At 47.7% G+C, this 19333-nt stretch overlaps 1 protein-coding gene across 1 annotated transcript in view; it reads right to left on the minus strand.

Moving 5' to 3' along the window:
- Positions 1-252: 252 nt before the first annotated feature.
- Positions 253-19333, minus strand: part of SCN1B (sodium voltage-gated channel beta subunit 1) — a 49618-nt gene continuing 30537 nt past the window's right edge. The window contains exons 3-6 of the mRNA XM_048501953.1: positions 16511-16754; positions 11383-11524; positions 10841-10950; positions 253-1396 (exon numbers count right to left, since the gene is read on the minus strand). Coding sequence (XP_048357910.1) covers positions 10884-10950; positions 11383-11524; positions 16511-16754 — 453 coding nt within the window. The 3' untranslated portion in view covers positions 253-1396; positions 10841-10883. The remainder of the gene's footprint in view (positions 1397-10840; positions 10951-11382; positions 11525-16510; positions 16755-19333) is intronic.

The following is a 19333-nucleotide window of genomic DNA, read 5'->3' on the forward strand; positions in this document are numbered from 1 at the left end:
GATTGAAAACGTTTTAGAAATGTTTGGGGGGGATTTGTGCGGAAACCGCCTTTTCCTACCAGAATCTGGAAAGGCGTTCATGAGGGGACAAACGGCTCCCCCTTCAACCCCATTCCCTGCCTTCCATTCTTCTTAGATCCACATTAACATCTTCCCTCGTCAAGCTCGATCACTTTGGCACTCCTACTTTGTTTTTCCCACAGGAGTACATCTGGCTTCCCCCAAGGAATGACTCACTCCCAGCCGAATAGGTGAAATCCAATCATCTTTATTTGTGAACAAACCCTATTCTATCGTGAGGTAGTCTGGTCCTGGAGACCAGACCCGGGGTCTGAAGAGAGGAGAGGGCATGGTGGTCTCCCAGGAGCCCAAATTATATTGCACAGGCTGGTTCTGGGAAGGAAATGCTTCCAGAGGGAGGAGAGAACAGGAACAGAGCCAGAAGGAACCAATCTGTCCTGAGATTGGAGAGCAAATTCCCACTAGAGATGCCGGGGTGGGGGGCAGAGTGCGACAGTGGCAAATTTCAGACACCCTCAAGAGCTCTGATCACATTTCTATCTCTCTTTACTAAGAAGCCCCCGCCCCTTCCATCAGAGTGATACCCTTGAAGGGAAAATCTGTCAGAAAATCGAGTTACTGATTCCTCTTAAGATAGTAGTATATAGAGATCTACCCTACAAGAACACAACAGAGCTTTTGTGGCAATGTTGAAACACAGCGTTCCCTCTGGGGGTCAGCCATTAGAACCACAAAGGCAGCTGCCATCTTGAACCCTTTTCTCTGTTCCCATCTGTGGGGAGCAAAGACACAAAGGTAGAGGATGAACTCAAGGTGTGTAGAGGGGGGGTAAAGGAAGACACGGGTCACTGAAACTGCATGGGCCTCCTCTCCTCAGACCCACAGAAAGTGCTGGTAGCGAAGTCACCGAAAGAACTCGAAGCGCAAGAAAATGTGCAAAAAATCAGAAAGCACACGTCCCCGTAAACGGAAAGAGGCCGAGGGCCGGCACCGCAAGGGCCGTGAGAGGGGAAGGGGGGCGCGCCAAGCTTTTGCATTGCGTGCGCAAGCAGCCATGCCCCACTTTTCCCGTCATGCATTGCGGCAGGGGCGACACTGGCTCGCCGCGGGCGAAGGAGCGGGCCCATCTGAAAGAGTGAGGTGCCCATCGGGAGGAACCACCCTTCCATTTGAAAGACACGTTTGTCTGTCCCTGGGCGACTGCGTATACAGCTGTTATTAAAAATAGCATGCTTTGTTAACAAAACGGCCGTGCTGTGGGAGGGCGGAGGGGGGGTTTGAGGCTGCTTGGCTCCAGATCAGTGCTTCTCAGGGACTGCCGACGCTTCTGCTGAGTCACTCGCCCCCTCCTCTTCTCGCCTTCAAAGCCTCGTTCCTGGAACAAAGTAAACGAGTGCAGCATTAGTTAACCCGCCCGATGATAACCTGAAATTAGGCATGCTGGGTTTCAGACCTGAAGGGGTTTTCCCGGCGCTTTGAACAAATGCAGATTCTGAAAAGATTGAACAAGATTCCACCAGTGCAGATTCTGAGGGGATTCTGAAGGGCTGCTTTCCACCGTACGAATTGACCCATTCGCCCTGGTCATCTTTGGAGGTCCTGCTTCAGTGTCCTCGCTGTTTGGAACTAGACTAGGGGGCGATCTGAGACGGGCCCTCTCAGACATGGCACCACGGTTTCGGTGTTACGTATGCTTATATGCCAGTGATGGCGAACCTTTTTGAGACCGAGTGCCCAAATTGCAACCCAAAACCCACTTATTTATCGCAAAGTGCCAACTCGGCAATTTAACCTGAATGCTGAGGTTTTAGTTTAGAAAAAACTGGTTGGCTCCCTCTTCCTCCACCCTACCCCCTCGAACAGGGGTCAGCCTGCTGTAGCCTCCAGCAAGTCCTGCGTGCACCACTCTGTGCCTCTCTAGCATCTCTGCCTCCTCTGCGCCCCGGGCAGCAGCCACCTGGAGCACAGACACCAGGCCCGCTAGCCAAGTCCTCCCTGCTCACTGTGGTGTGCGCACGTTGTGCTCAGTGGCCCAGGCCAGCCTAGATGTGTGTGTGTGTGTGTGTGTGAAAGGGGGGTGATTTTCCACCCCCCAAATGACGAACTCTGTGTGCGTGCCCAACAGAGAGGGCTCCGAGTGCCACCTCTGGCACCCGTGCCATAGGTTCGCCATCACTGTTATATGCTCTGCTCTGACTTGGATGGCCCACACTAAAGTCCCTTCCGCACATGCAGAACAATGCACTTTCAATCCACTTTCACAATTGTTTGCAAGTGGATTTTGCTATTCCGCACGGTAAAATCCAGCTGCAAAGTGCATTGAAAGTGGATTGAAAGTGCATTATTCTGCATGTGCAGAAGGGGCCTAACCTGATCATGCCAGATTTCAGAAGCTAAGCAGGGCCTGGCCTGGTTAGTGCTTGGATGGGAGACCACCAAGGAGGCAGGCAATGGCAAGACACCTGCAAAATGTTGCTTGCCTTGAAAATTCGTCATAAGTCGTGTGGGACTTAATGGCACTTTCCACCCCCCACGCTTATTTTTAGAGGATTTAATGTTGAAATGTTCTAATCTGTGATATTTGCCACCTTGTGGGCCCTCCCTGAATGGAAAGAAGGTCAGATTTTCCCCAGTCCAACAGTTATAGGCACGAGAATCCCGCTCAATTGGCAGCCCTGCTCAGAAATGATCCTCCACCTGCTCCGGACATCTGGCCGTTTCCCTGACTCTTTTCCCCCAACAAAGGGAAGCAGCGCGCAAAAGCGGTTCCCTTGGCAGTCTGCCAAAACCGTTTACAGGATGCAGGAGCAAAAATGACTAAATGCAACGCTGGTTTGGCAGAGCTATTTCAGGACTAGCACCCAAAGCACAGCCCCACACTAGAATGCGCTCTGATTGAAGAAAAGCTTCAAGAGCTGTTTTTCCCCTTCTCCGTTGTTTCTCGGCTTTCAAGCCCAACTTACAGAGCCTCGCAAAGACGTCTCCTGCCAAGCGGGTCACTGTCTGGCAGATGTCTGCCTGAGGCGCACTTCAGATAAAAGGCAGCCAACAATCTTTGTGCCTGCGCAGGATGGGCCTTGACATCCAGAGAATAGGATCTCCCAACAGACTCATAACATGGACAGTTGACACTGCCTACCTAGCTATTGATTGTGGTGAGGCTGCCTGGCCCTTTGGGGTCCAGAATAGCAGATAAGGTTTTACCCACTCTAAATGGTCTGTTTCTATCAACATTATACAGCAGGACCCGTGGGGGGGATTCAAATAATTTAACAGCTGGTTGTTTACAGGCACCATTTTTAACAACACACGCCTTTATTGGCATATAAAACAGGCCAAAATTTTAAAACAAAACAAGGCTAAGAAATACAGTTAAAATTACTAAAATTACTAATTTCCAGTATAAAATTTGCAACAGTTTCACAAAAGAGCACATCAGAGCTGTTCAGGAGATTGGGTATCTTATAACACTCATGCCACTGAGAACATGGCAAGAAAATGGAATTTGTGTATTTCATGCATATCTTATTGTATTTAGGGCATAGAAACAAAGAATGGTCAAGTGTTTCAACCGTGGGCATATCACATGAACAAACTCTTTTAGAACGTTCCATATTCTTAAATCTTCCCTCCAGCAGAGCTGATGGCAGCACATTACATCTTGAACAGGCACCATTTTAACAACTGGTTCTACTGAAGTGGTGAGAACCTGCTGAATCCCACCACTGAACACGGCCCTTCTGATGTCAAGTGTTTACAAGACACTTTCTGCATCCAATGTAAGACTGCCTCCTGAGCTAGATGAAATCTCAATACTTCTTCAGGAAGGAAATCTAGACTGAGGCGAAGGATAACTTTCTCATAAGGGGGGAGTCTACCTGCAGGGCTGCTAAAGCATTCATTCTCTGACTGGATGTGACCACCACCTGGAAGGCCAGCTTTCTGGACCGGGCGGCCAGAGAGCAAATCCCAAAAGGCTTTAGTGCTGCCCCCCATGAGTTTCAGCAGGACTAGATTTTGGAAAGACTGATTCTGATAACACCAATTTCGGTACTGTGGGAACACATTTATGAAACCTTTCAGAAGACGTTTGGACAGGCTGTGAGTAAACAGGAAATAGCCTTCCACTAAACCACATGTTGAAATAACTGCTAGTGTACCTTGACCAATGATGCCGCTAGTCCTTTATTTGCCAAGGATAGAAGGTAATCCAAGAAAGTGACAAAGGACATAAAAAAGGGGAATCCCCTCAGGCCTAAGTCCATCACTGAATAACTCCCATTTCTTGGACTAGGAATACTTAGTAGACTGTTTCCCATCCTGAATTAGTATATCTTAGATCCCTTGCAATAGACCTACACCTGCAACCATACGGGGACGTAATGCCCATTAGGCAAAGTGGGCAGTTGCCCAGGGCGCCCCCTTGTGGCGGGCGCCAAAAATGCAGGGTTCGTTTGTGGGGGTTTTGGTATTTTAGTGGGTTTTCCATTTTTGGCCTGCAGGTTTTAAGCTGGCAGCACCAAAATTTCAGGGATGTTTCAAGAGACTTTCCTGAGGCTATCACTCAGGTTTGGTGAGGTTTGGTTGGGTGAGTCCAAAGTTATGGACTCCCAAAGGGGGTGCCCCATCCCCCATTGTTTCCAATGGGAGCTAATAGATGGGAGCTACATCTTTGAGGGTCCATAACTTTGGACCCCCTGAACCAAACTTCACCAAAACTGGGAGGTATCATCAGGAGAGTCTCTTACTGATACCACCCAGGTTTTGTGAAGTTTGGTCCAGGGGGTCCAAAGCTATGGACTCCCAAAGGGGGTGCCCCATCATCCATTGTTTCCAATCGGAGCTAATAGGAGATGGGGGCTACACATTTGAGGGTCCATAACTTTGGACCCCCTGAACCAAACTTCATCAAACCTGAGTGGTATCATTAGGAGAGTCTCCTAAAGAAACCCTGAAAGTTTGGTGCTGCTAGCTTAACAATGGCACCCCTGACAGCAGGCACCCCCCAAATTCCCCCAGATTTTCCTTTTAAATCCACCCCCCTTTTGGCATGGATTTAAAGGGAGAATCTGAGGTCCCCAGTTTAAACATTGAAAGTGATGCTGTTTAAGGGTGGGGGATAATCCACCACAAAACAGCATCACTTTCAATGTTGTCTAAACTGGGAACCCTCGATTATCCCTTTAAGGTGGCTTTAAAAGAAGAATCTGGGCTCCCTAGTCCATTGAAAATGATGCTGTTTGGGGGTGGATTCCAGCATCACATGTTTAAACTAGGGAGCCCAGATTCTCCTTTTAAATCTACCTTAAAGGGAGAATCTGGGGTTCCCAGTTTAAATAACACTGAAAGTGATGCTGTTTGCCCCAATTGGGGGGACTGGATACAACACCATAAAATGTTTTCATAGCAGTAATAAAACATTTTGAAAGCATTTTGAAAATGTTTTCCAAAAAAAAGTATTTCTGCTGTGTGGCATGGCCTATTGCTGTGTTCCAATTTGTGAGTTGGGGCATGTTCTATAATTTGGGTGGTGACTTTGAAACGACCTGGGGTAAAAAATCATTGCTTGGTCATGGTGGGGGAGGGCGGCTGCCCATTGGGGGGGGACACCAAACTCCAGTTTGCCTAGATACGACACTGGGCGTAGCTGCAAGGGGGCCGGGGGTGCGCGCGTTCCCCCAGGCACATGCCTGCGGGGGGGGGGGATCAAACTCAGATTTTGCCCAGGGCTCCAGTTTGCCTAGTTACACCACTGCAACCGTAGGCGCCACGCTGTCAAATGAAGGCGTGCAACTTCCTGATAGCACAGTTGCCACCATGTTAGTAGGTCTGGTACTTGAGGAAGGAGCGTGTACTGTGACCCTGCCATTTTGACCAGCTCTGAAAACTAGATCCGGCACAGTCGGAAGGATCCTATCAGGATACTATCTGCCTGATCTGTAATCCCGTTCCCTAAAACTCTGGGTAGCATAGGGAAAGAGGAAAGCATTAAAAAGGTGCTCTGACCGCTGAATCTGAAAAATGACTCCAATTAACAAAGGGTCGCTCCAGCCAGGGAACAAAATACGTGTGCCTTCTTTGTCATCCCGGCTGCGAACTTGGGGGACGCCCCAAGTTTCGAAATCTGGTATGAAATATTTGTCTTGGATCGACCATTTGTGATTGGTTCAATCATTTCTGTTTAATCCGTCAGCGACAGCGTTTTTGGTGCCTGCAATGTGTATAGCCCTGAGGGCAACCTTGAATACGTTTGGACTAGATAGCTTAGTCTTCTTCAGCCACAACAATTATATACAGAAGCCAAAATGGGCTAGATGCCTTGACACCTTCTGTGTATAATTGTTGTGGCTGTAGAAGACTAAGGTAAAAAGTGTTTAACTTACCTGGGCTAGCACTACTATACCATATCTATTTGATGTTTACATGTGGCCAGCTTATTCCTGACGCGGCATCCAGCTGAACACTTGGCAACTGGAGTACTTCCAACTTTTGATATTTATTCATGCTTAGGCATAGCCAGTTCACCACTTTACCTGGCATCCACATGAGATCTGGTAACTGGAGTACTTCAAGCCTCTATTGTCACAGCAACAAGCAGCAGACTATTTGGATATTCCAATGTTTTGGTGAAGGACAAGCATTCATTTCATTTCAGTAGATTTGATTACTGAAGGCCTGCTTGATGCTGACAACAGAATTGCATGGATTTCACGGAAGGGATATTATTTATACAGGGACTCATGATCTTTTGTGCCTATTTTGGGATCCCCTTTCTGTCTATTCGTGTTGTTCATGTATTGCATTATTGTTTCCACTGTTTATATTTGGCCTATTGGATATAATGCTTTTAATCATTTCTATTAAAGTTTATGCAGTGGTGGGATCCAAAAATTTTAGTAACAGGTTCCCATGGTGGTGCGATTCAAACTGTGGCGTAGCGCCAATGGGGCTGGGCGTGGCATTCCAGGGGCATGGCATTCCTGGGCGGGGCTGAGGCAAGGATGCAGCCACTGTGCCAGTCCTTGGGCGGGAAACGAATGCACGCAGGCGCAGGCTGCCACGCACGCCGGTGCACCTCCTGCTAGAGTGCTTCAAGTTCTGCGCGCTACTGCTGAGAGGAGGGGCATAACTAAGGCAAAAATCACGTGGCAAAATCACCAATTAGTAACCCCCTCTCGGCACACACAAATAATTAGTAACCTACTCTCGGGAACCTGTGAGAACCTGCTGGGTCCCACCTCTGAGTTTATGGTTTTATTGCTGTTCTTTTGAGTCAGGCCGAGTAGTTTTCCTTCACATATCCATGCTGTTTCTGGCTCATTCTTTATATTTGAGAACATTTTTCTTCCCAAGGCATCAAGGTGACAGCTCTCCTTTGCCAATGTAAGGTGTTGCCTTTGCTTGGTCTGCAGTTTTTCTGTCACAATGGAAGAAGGTGGAGGACAGTCTGAGATCTGTCTGGAATTTCACTGGGGGGAAGTTGGCATCAGTGCTCGTGCTATAGTATGGTTTTCAGTCTAGCTTTTGGTGTGAATCAGATCTAGCTTTTGGTGTGAATTTTCAGCCGATTGTGCATGCCTTAATGTTGCAGGTCTCACCCAAACATATTAAGCACATATGCATGTCACCATGGGTCATCTTAGTAGAGTACTGAGTGCATTTCTTGCACAGTGTTTTGGAAGCCATAGCACAGTGGTGGCGAAGCTATGGCACGGGTGCCAGAGGTGGCACTCAGAGCCCTCTCTGTGGGCACGTGCAAACAGAGTCGCCCCCCCCCCCCACATCTAGGCTGGCCTGGGCTGCTGGGCTCGATTATTAGCATTAAACTTAAGACCTACTTTTGGGGAAGCAGTGTAGGTAGCTCTGTTAAGCACTGTTAAACCCCACTGGTTTTTATGCAAAGAACCAAAACGCAATCCTTCACCAGGGAGTAGGCTCGGTTGCTGGCAATGGGGCTTGCTACTGAGTAAACCCTCCTAGGGTCGTGATTCACCCGTTGGAAGAGATGCACAGTTGCTTCAAAGCAAAGCCACCGACTTACAAAGCAAAGGAAGTCAAACAAAGCAAACCCACCAAGCTTACTCCCGAGTAATGCATGCCTCAGAGCCAACTGTTTTTTTCTAAACTAAAACCTCAGTATTCAAGTTAAATTGCCGTGTTGGCACTTTAAATAAGTGGGTTTTGGGTTGCAATTTGGGCCCTTGGTCTCAAAAAGGTTCACCATCACTGCCATAGCACCACTGGGCTTTGAAGACTGAGCTCAGATCCTTTGCAGGAGAAGAAGAAGAACATAAGAACATAAGAACTAGCCTGCTGGATCAGACCAGAGTCCATCTAGTCCAGCATTCTGCTACTCGCAATGGCCCACCAGGTGCCTTTGGGAGCTCACATGCAGGATGTGAAAGCAATGGCCTTCTGCTGCTGCTGCTGCTCCTGAGCACCTGGTCTGCTAAGGCATTTGCAATCTGAGATCAAGGAGGATCAAGATTGGTAGCCATAGATCGACGGGGATTGAGGAGAAGATCCTCAATCCCCTTTGAAAAAGATTTGGGAGTAGGTCAGCAAAAGCTATTTCAACAGCCGTAGACATAAGCATCACTACAAAGTTCAAAGCATAACGCAACTAATACCGCTGAAAAGAAAACGGAGGGATGAAGAAGGCTTTCATTTATAATGGCAAGAAGAAAACAGAGAGAAAGAGAAATATGCTTATCTGGAGCATGCGATAGTTTAGATAAAGGGAGGGGAATCAAATCCCCTCTGGAGGAAGGAAGCATTCCCTCCATAGTCTGACTCTGGAAGCTAGAAACCTTTACCCAGATGGCAGACCTGCACACAGACGCAGCCCCAAAGGGGGACAGCACTAAAGACAAAAGATGAATTACCAGAAACTGGTTTTGCACTGTGCGTGGCATCAGGCAGCGGGCGCTTGGGTGAGGGATCCACTCTGCCGACCAGAGGGAGAGCACCATTAGGTATGGATGAAGACTGCAGATTAAATCCTTTTGTCTGCCAATGTGAAATTGTCCCTTGTGGGCTGCAGGTGAGCATCCCTTTGGAGCTGTGAAAACCACAGACCCATCTCCTATCCAAGTAGCTTCCTGGGGGATCCAAAGATGTCCAAATAGAAACACTCTGACTGGGTTGCTGTTGCGGCTGAAACAGCGGTCTGCAAAACATACTCAAGCAATCCAAGGGACCAGCACGATCAACTGTAAACTCTGGGCCAGTTCTTTCAAGTTATCTCTGATGCATGCGATTCTCTAGACTTTGAACCTTGTTTGCTACTCCTTTCGACGCAGATGGATTTGACTCTTTTGCAGCACTTTTAAGGGGCACTGAACATCCAGCCTTGACTACTTTAAAATAGACTTGCTGGGGTTGCCCTTGAAAATGGTTCGGAAATTCCATTTGTATGGATTCAGCAGCTGCCCCAGGGTGACGTTCGATGCTATTTTTATATGATCTACAGCTCATTTTAATGTGGATTGATTTTTTTTAATGCTGTTCCTTTTATAATTAGGTGGTATCTCCCCATTGATTACACTGCTGCCTGAGGGCCATATTGGATGCTATTTTTATACAGTACAAGACGCTTCGTCTGTTTTGTATCATTCACTGATCGTTCTCTCTTTTTATGGAACACATTTGGAGAGGCAGTATGTAAATTCCTCCAATGAAATAAATAAATAGAAGAATACACTGGTGGCTTTTATCCGTCACATACTGACTGTTTTTATCTATCACATACAGCAAAAACACCACCACTTTAAAACAGTTTCTTTCGATATTCCAAGGCAGCTGCAGCGAAGAAGAAGAAGAAGAAGAAGAAGAAGAAGAAGAAGAAGAAGAAGGAGGAGGAGGAGGAGGAGGAGGAGGAGGAGGAGGAGGAGGAGGAGGAGTTGGATTATATCCCCCCCTCTCTCCTGTGGGAGACTCAAAGGGGCTTACAAACTCCTTTCCCTTCCCCCTTCACAACAAACACCCTGTGAGGTAGGTGGGGCTGAGAGAGCTCCGAAGAAATGTGACTAGCCCAAGATCACCCAGCTGGCATGTGTTGGAGTGCCAGCTTGTAGTCTATGAACATCTGGAGGGCCATAGTTTGAAGACCCCTGGTTTAGTGAGTTTGGAATCTCAGACTTGACTTGATCGCAGCTCAGTTGGAATAGGATTGAGGGGCCTTCTTGACCTCTCTGCTGAACAGCTGTGGAGTTATTCGGTACAGGGAAACAAATGGGGGGGGGTCTGCAGCGTAGAAAGAGGGAATGCAGAAAGCCCAGGGTTTTTACGAGCTTTGAAAAACTGGTACCAAAATATCTGAAATCAATCAATAAACTGCCAAGGTGATCATTTGCCTCTTAGGGAGGCAGGACATGGTCCCTTGATATCAGTGGGGTCTCCTTGCAATGATAGCAGCTCTTCCTGACCCCAGGCAAAGAAGGGTATTCCCACTACCCCGCAAAATCCTTTCAGTTAGAGCTGTCCGGGGTTAGGCCGAGAACCTCCAATACGGAAAACACAGCATTTATTTATTCTTATCCGGCTTTTCTCCCCAAAGGGAACTCAAAGAGACTTCAAACATGGTCCTCCCATCCCCACATTTTCTCACAATGAGGACTCTGTGAGGTAAGTTAAACTGAGAGGGTGTGACTGGCCCACGATCAGCCAATGAGCATCTACGGCAGAGTGTGGGATTCAAAGCCGGCTTGCCTAGATTGACGCTCTATCCATTACGCCATGCTGGCTCTCTTATGGCAGGGTGCTGTACCCCTGAGCCACAACTCTTCCCCACAGCTGTAACAACAGCAATGAAAATTACCTGCCAACCAGGCATCCCTGCATCCACCGACAGTCCTGCATGGTTATTCGGCTACCTGCACCCCTGTACAGTTTTCCTTGCTTTCTGATGTGATGGCTAAGTACTCAGAGCTGTTGGGGAACAGAGAAAGAGAAAGGAAAGGGGAAACATGAGGTACGGACCCATTATTCCCCTCTTCTAAGATACTAATTGTCGGCTTTTGAGATAGCAGCTTTGGCAGCTCCCAACAAGCACATCGAGCGCTCCTGAAAAGTACCTCATTGCATGGACACCAAGCACGTGTGTAGAACAGAAACATTTCCTAATTAAATTTGATATTCCACCTTTCGTTTCGAGCCAAAGTGAGTCACGGAGCAGCCATCCCCCAAAAGGGCCCTGGGACTACTTCCCAGAACTCCTCACCCCCTCCCTTCCCGCCATCCCTTCCCATCTCCTACTAATCTTTCTGTGCCCTTCACACCTCTCGCCCCCGTGCCTGCATCCCACCTCCATTCTCCACGGTCCTCCCTTCCAGCCCCCACCCATCCACCCACGAGGCTTACGCATTCTCCTGGGCAGCTGCTTCCGTTGCCGCGGCAATCTTCTTGTAGCAATAGACCATCTCCGCTACCAGCCAGATGGTCAGGACCACAATGAGAACGTACATCATGATCTCAGAGACGATGGACGCCATGTCCCGGTTTGCTGGGAAAGGAAGGACAGCGATGAGGACGCGAAGAAGACCGACCCACACACAGCTAATACGCATGCCTAGTTTCATTTGCTGTGGCCCTTCCATACTGGAAAAGTTCCGTGTGCAAAAGCAGACTCCCATCACCACCCACCCTCATTTTAGGCTTGGGGTGTAGCCTGGTTGTTACTGTTGGTGGATTTTTTCCCCTTTCCATTTATTCATTTGTACCCTGCTTTTGTCCCAGAGGGAACCCAAAGCACGTCACATCGTTCTCCATCCTCCATTTTATCCTCAAAATTTTTTTAAGATGTCTTAGGCGAAACGTATGTAACTGATCACCCAGAAAGCTTCTGACGTAGGGTAAAGCCCTTCAAAACCTGGGCTGGTGGCCACATATTTGAAGGACTGCCTCCTTCCATATGTTCCTGCACACCATCTATGGTCATCAGGCAGCTATGTTGGCAACCCCACTGTAGGCACAGGTAAAGTGACCAGATGGTCACCTTTGTGAACCGGGACGGGGGGTAGGCGGCTGCATGGGAAGCGCTATCGACCTTCTGGGGCTTACCGTTTTCCGCCCCTGTGACAGGGTGCAGGAAAGCGGCAAGCTCCTAAGCACAGGCGACGTGCTCTTGCGGCGTCGATAAGCGCCGCCAGCCGCACTGCCTTGTGCCCCTGAAGGCAGTGCGGCAGCCTCCCAAAAATCAGGACAATTTAAATTACCCACGGGATGCGGGACAAATTGTTTGAAGGCGGGACTGTCCCGCCAAAAGCGGGACGTCTGGTCAGCCTGGGCACAGGCCTTCTCTTCCAGCCAGGCCCCCAGATAGCAGCAGCAATAATCCCCCCAAACTAGAGGCATATTAGCATTCAGCCTAATAGGATTCATAGTGTCTTCAAAAGACCCCTCTTGTTCTAGATCATGCCCCGGAATTTAGGCATCTATAAAGGGGAAACTCCTGTCTCCTGCCTAGGAACAAACTTTTCTTGGCACCAGGATTCTGAGATCCTCCAGAGGAGTGTCAATAGTCAGTTTCTATTGTTCAATTCAAGTCAGGGCCATAAAGGCACATTCAGATAAGAAAGTAGAAACATCAGAAGAACAGGATGTCCATGGTGTGAAATATGCTGAATCAGGTCAAACAACGAAGCTAAGTCTCTGCATGTTGTTGGAACATTAAGACCCTCTCCTGACTATCTCTTGGCATATTGGCATATTGATGACTTAATTATGACAGAACAGTTGTAATCCTATCTGAACCAATTGGTCTTCTCTTTCTTTTGATATACTTGGGCTTGTACCCTTTATAAACCCCTGGTTTTGCTCAGTTGGGTGTGATTCCCTGATTCTAGCGGAAGCCCTTGTTGGGTTGAATAAAATTATTTCTTTAATTTTATTCCTTTGTCGGTTTGGCTCATTTGCCTCTGGGTCTGTACCCCAAACCTGTGGCGACACCACCACTTAGGATGGGCTGTCTGGCACTGACCAGACTCACTTTGGATCAAAATGAAAGGTGGAATATCAAATTTAATTAGGAAACATTTCTGCCTCTGTGTAATGGACTGCCTGAAGAGATGGGGCTCCCTCCTTGGAGACCTCTGTAGTGGTGACGAACCTTTGGCACTCCAGATGTTATGGACTACAAATCCCATCAGCCCCTGCCAAAGGTTTGCCACCACGGTCCCAGAGGCTCTTCAAGACCCAACCCGTTTAACAGGACTTTTGAGGGGGTTTGAATTGGTATGCAACTTTTAAAGTGGCGGGGGAAGGTAGGGAGATTGGAGGTCTGTTATTTTAGACTGAAAATGCTATGATAACATTATAAAAATATTATTAGAAGCCACCTTGAAAAGTGGGATTTCAGGATCCATTTATGTTCTGATTATATTAATGAAGTTTTGGGTAGATGTACTGTGTTTCTTTTTTGCTCTGCTCCTGTTTTGATTTTTTTTTTGGTATCTTTTTCCTATGTCTGTTAAATATACTGTGAAAATTAATAAAAATATTATTTTAAAGTGGGATGTAAATGTGTTAATAAATGAATAGGGATTCGAACCTGAGTCTCTAAGATCCTAGACCAGGAGTCTAAGATCCTGGGCCAGGCGTCTAAGATCCTAGACGTCTCTAAGATCCTAGACCATTGTAGTCCATGAACATCTGAAGCGCCAGAGTTGGACACCCCTGTCCTAGACATTCTAACCACTAAACCAGGGGTCTGCAACCTGCGGCTCTCCAGATGTTCATGGACTACAAATCCCATCAGCCCCTGCCAGCATGGCCAATTATTGTTGTCCATGAACATCTGGAGAGCCACAGGTTGCAGACCCCTGCACTATACCAACAGAGCACTTGTTAGCATCTTAAACACAGCCCCATCCAAATGGCTGGGTGTAAGTGTCAGTCCAGCCACCAGTACAACAGAGGCAATGCCCGAGCAGAAGCTGACTAGCATTGGTTCCTCTCCCGGCCATGCCCCCGGCCTGCCCCCGTTATGCCAGTAGGGGCACAGGGACACCGGTGCAGCATTCACTGCCACGTCTCACCACAGTGAAGGGCTGTGGCGGTCACCCACCAGTAGGTTCACTCCTCTGCCTGGGCAAGAGCCCCAGAGAGGGCAAATCTGTCGGTGTGGCCCCTCACCATTCCTAGCGGCGGATTCAGGCTCCCCTCCCCCCCACACACACACACACTTTGGATGGGGCCATAACTGAACAGATTCCTGCATACGCTTTCATGAGTCAGAGCTCCCTTTATCAGATGTTTGAGGTGAATATACATTACTCTGAGTTTTACAGAGGAAGGCCAGGCAAGGGAGAGGGAACGAAGAGAGCCTGCTTTAAAACAAGATCAAGCCCCAAAGAGTATTCAGTTCACTCGGAAAGGGGGTGAGACACAGATACATTTAGAAGTTACAGAGTCACGGCTGAAACAACATTTGTGGGGCAGTGCTATAAAAGGAGGAAATGGTTGCAGGTGGGGGGCAGGATTGCAGGCAGGACAGTAAAAGAGGCAAACGTGCTTTGACTACAATCTTTCGCAAACCATTTTAACAAATCGCATTAGGGAAAGCCTGCAGCCCACAAGGTGAACACACCAAGTGACCAATTTGAAGGGCATCCCGTGTCACGAGGAGGCCCCAAAATCAAAACCCTTCTCTGGACTGGACACCAAACCAGAGCATCTATTTCCTGCGGGAGCAGCTTTATTGTCAGAAAGGGAGGGCCTCTTTCATAGGCTCTGGTTTGCTCTTCATTACTGTAACGCATCAAGACTGAAAGCTGTCAAGAGGGTGGCCAATTCTGGGTTGGGAAATCCCTCGGGATTTGGAGGTGGTGGAGCCTGGGGAAGTCAGTGTTTTGAGGGGGGGATGGGGGACTCAGCATGGTAAAATATTATAGACTTCACCTTCCAGAATAGTCACTTTCCCCAGGACAAAGGTGTCCATCTCTGGTCCTTCAGATGTTCATGGACTACAGTTCCCATTATGATGGGAACTGTAGTCCATGAACATCTGAAGCGCTAGAGTTGAACACCTCTGCTCCAGAGGAACTGATCCTGTTGTCTGGAGATCAATTGCAATTCCAGAAACCTAGCAATTCCAGAAACCAGAAGCCACTGGCATAATGCCCATTGGGCAAGGTGGGCAGCTGCCCAGGGCATCACCTTGTGGGGGGCATCAAAATGCTGGGTTCGTTTTTGGGTATTTTAGTGGTTTTCCATTTTTGGCCTGCAGGGGGCGCAGTTTTTAGGCTAGCGACACCAAAATTTCAGCGTACCATCAGGAGACTGTCCTTATGCTACCCCCCATGTTTGGTGAGGTTTGGTTCAGGGGGGCCAAAGTTATGGACCCTCAAAACTTTAGCCCCCATCTCCTATTAGCTCCCATTGGAAACAATGGGGGATGGGGCACCCCCTTTGGGAGTCCATAACTTTGGACTCCTTGAACCAAACCTCACCAAACGTGGGGAGTAGCATAAGGACAGTCTCCTAATGATATGCTGAAATTGTGGTGCTGATATGTCTAAAAATGCACCCCTGCAGGCACCAATGTCCTGGTGCCAAAAAAAATTGGTCGTGGTGGAGTGGCCGCCCATGGGTGGGGGAAGGGCATCCAACTCAGGTTTTGCCCAGGGCTACAGTTTGCCCAGGGCTGCCTCGTTACGCCCCTGCCAGAAGTGCTAGAGTTGAACACCTCTGCTCCAGAGGAACTGATCCTGTTGTCTGGAGATCAATTGCAATTCCAGAAACCAGGGCCAAAACAGTTAAAGATGTGTCCTCAATTTTCTGCCACGCCAAATTCAGATTGTCTCCCCATCTCACACACACACACACACACACACACACACACACACACACACACACACGCACACACAGAGAGAGAGAGAGAGAGAGAGATTTAATCAAGTTTTACTTGATGAACTAGTTATATGTATAAAATAATGATCATAGCAGCCCATGCAACAATAGCCTTGGGCTGGAAAGAAAAGAAAAAATGGACACTTCAGAGATGGTTAGAATATATCTGGGAACAAGTGACACTTGATATTTTCGATATACTAACCAAAAATAAGACGTGGCAAGACAAACAGAATGACATTTTGAAGATATGGATAATAGACGTGGACTGGATGAAAGAAGCTCAAGTCAACGAAGAAATATGGGAGAAGAGGCTACAGAGAATGAACTTACTGCTGTGTGACAAAACTATGAAGAACTGTGTGACAAAACTATGAAGAAGAAGCAATGACGGGAGGGAGAAAAGGGGGGGAAAGTATTGTTTGAAAATGTATGAAGAAGAAAATTACTATAAACTGTAAAATTCAAATGATACAATAAAAAAATTAAATAAAAAAAGTTTTAGTTGATGAACATACTGCTTAAACAAATAGATGCAAAGACTCTTCAGAAGGCCAAGATTCCTCTCTTCTCTCTCCCTGCTCAGCCAGGTCCTCTCCATACCAGCCTTGCTCTCCTTTTTGACAAATTTTGTGCTTACCTTTAGGCACCACCCCTATGTGAATCGTCTTGTTGACAATGACGTTGTGGAAGAACACATCGTTGAAGTTCAGCGTGCGGTTCACAGTGCAGAGATACTCGCCCGCGTGACTGTAGGATACGTTAAGTATGAAAATGGACACGTCCTGTAAATCCGGCACTTTCTTGGTGCCGTTCCACACAACCAGACCCTCGAAGCGCTCGTCCATCACTTCTAGCTTGTTGTAGCTGTCATAGTGAAGGATCTGGGGAGGTAAGATGGGAAGGGGCTGCATCAGAGGCAAGGAATGAAAACCACTGCTTGGGCTAACTTGATCTCGCCAGATCTTGGAAGCTAAGCAGGGTCAGCCCTGGTTAGCACTTGGAGGGGACTCCACCAGGGAAGTCCAGAGTGATTGCGCATTGGCAGGCATTGGCAAACCACCTCTGTTTGTCTCTTGCCCTGAAAACCCTAGAAATTCTCTGTAAGTCGGCTGTGACTTGATGGTAGAATAAACCAATGCTCAAAAAGGGTAGAGTTGGTGAGATGCTGCAACGATGTGATCCTAGGGCACGATACGAAGGCACTTGGTACATCTTCCTTACTGAAGCTGACCAATTTTGGAAGAGAGCTCTTACGGACCCCTCAAGCACACCACCTTGAATTCCAGGGCACAACAACAATTAAAATGTCTCAAACGCTAGCATTTCCACCACAATTTATTTGGCCTCCTTTCTTGAAGAAGAAGAAGAAGAAGAAGAAGAAGAAGAAGAAGAAGAAGAAGAAGAAGAAGAAGAAGAAGAAGAAGAAGAAGAAGAAGAAGAAGAAGAAGAAGAAGAAGAAGAAGAAGAAGAAGAAGAAGAAGAAGAAGAAGAAGAAGAAGAGGAGTTTGGATTTATATCCCCCCTTTCTCTCCTGTAGGAGACTCAAAGGGGCTTACAATCTCCTCGCCCTTCCCCCCTCACAACAAACACCCTGTGAGGTGGGTGGGGCTGAGAGAGCTCAGAAGAGCTGTGACTAGCCCAAGGTCACCCAGCTGGCGTGTGTGGGAGTGTACAGGCTAATCTGAATTCCTCAGATAAGCCTCCACAACTCAAGCGGCAGAGCTGGGAATCAAACCCGGTTCCTCCAGATCAGAGTGAACCTGCTCTTAGCCACTGCTCTTAGGCACTACGCCACTGCTGCTCCTAAACAAAATAGTCCTTGAGTTTTATGTACCTCTTCATACAAGCTGCTCATGAAAGTTTTCGATTACAACTGAAGAGTTATTTCGATAATATTTATACTCTGTGTTTCTCCTCAGTGGGGGCCCAAAGCGGTTGACAACGTTGTTCAGCCCTTCTCCATTTAATGCTTACAATGACAACCTTGCAAGATAGGTTAACCTGAGAAGTGACTGGCGGGGAAGGAGTTTGAGCCTGGCTCTCCCAGGTCCCCGTCTAACACACTAACCTCTACACCATGTTGCCGAATCCCTTTTAGTATCCCCAAAAAATGAGAGATGGATATGAGCAAGCACCTCTGGTTACGTGTGTTATGTATCCTCAAGTCGTATTCAACTCATAGCGACTCTATGAATCAGTGTCTTCCCAAACATCCCATTGTTAACAGCATTGGTCAGGCCTTGCAAACTTGAGGGTCATAGCTTTACTTATTTTTTATTTTTTATTTATTTTTGAGTTTTTTATACCGCCCTACTCCCGAAGGGCTCTGGGCGGTGAACAACAGATTAAAACAAGATACAATTAAAACCATTTAAAAGAGAACAATCAGCATATAAAAACAGCGTCCGTAACAAATCCTTATTAAAACCCTCTCAAAAAGGAGGGGAAGGAGTCCCATAGGTGGTAAGGGAACTCAGCACAAGGAACCCCACAAGAAGAGTATAGAGGGAGGGAGGGAGAGGCGGGGAGAGGGGACAGGAAAAAGAAGGAAAAAAAGGGGGGGGGTACATCAAAAGCGGCGGACACTCCAAAAGCCGGTGGAACAACATCCAGTCTTACAGGCCCAGCCCTGCAAGAACTCACCCCGAGGTCCCACAGAATGCCAGATTACGATAGCTGGAGGTAGAGTGTTCCACCAGGCAGGGGCCAGGGCCATAAAAGCCCTGGCCCGGGTGGAGGCCAGCCGCATCATGGAGGGGCCGGGGACCAGCAGTAAATTGGCCTCTGCTAAGCGCAGAGGCCTAGAAGGGACATATGGGGTAATGCGGTCCCCCATCTCATGTTGGGTCTTGCTCTTTCCCTGATGCCTTCAACCTTTCCTAGCATTATTGTCTTTTCCAGTAATTCTTCTCTTAAGAACATAAGAACAAGCCAGCTGGATCAGACCAGAGTCCATCTAGTCCAGCTTTCTGCTACTCGCAGTGGCCCACCAGGTGCCTTTGGGAGCTCACCTGCAGGATGTGAAAGCAATGGCCTTCTGCGGCTGTTGCTCCTGAGCACCTGGACTGTTAAGGCATTTGCAATCTCAGATCAAAGAGGATCAAGATTGGTAGCCATAAATCGACTTCTCCATAAATCTGTCCAAGCCCCTTTTAAAGTTATCCAAGTTAGTGGCCATCACCACCTCCTGTGGCAGCATATTCCAAACACTAATCACACGTTGCGTGAAGAAGTGTTTCCTTTTATTAGTCCTAATTCTTCCCCCCAGCATTTTCAATGTATGCCCCCTGGTTCTAGTATTGTGAAAAAGAGAGAAAAATTTCTCCCTGTCAACATTTTCTACCCCATGCATAATTTTATAGACTTCAATCATATCCCCCCTCAGACGTCTCCTCTCCAAACTAAAGAGTCCCAAACGCTGCAGCCTCTCCTCATAAGGAAGGCGCTCTAGTCCCTCAAT

The sequence above is a fragment of the Sphaerodactylus townsendi genome, linkage group LG06 (assembly GCF_021028975.2).
Source record: "Sphaerodactylus townsendi isolate TG3544 linkage group LG06, MPM_Stown_v2.3, whole genome shotgun sequence".
Classification (NCBI taxonomy): Eukaryota; Metazoa; Chordata; class Lepidosauria; order Squamata; family Sphaerodactylidae; genus Sphaerodactylus; species Sphaerodactylus townsendi.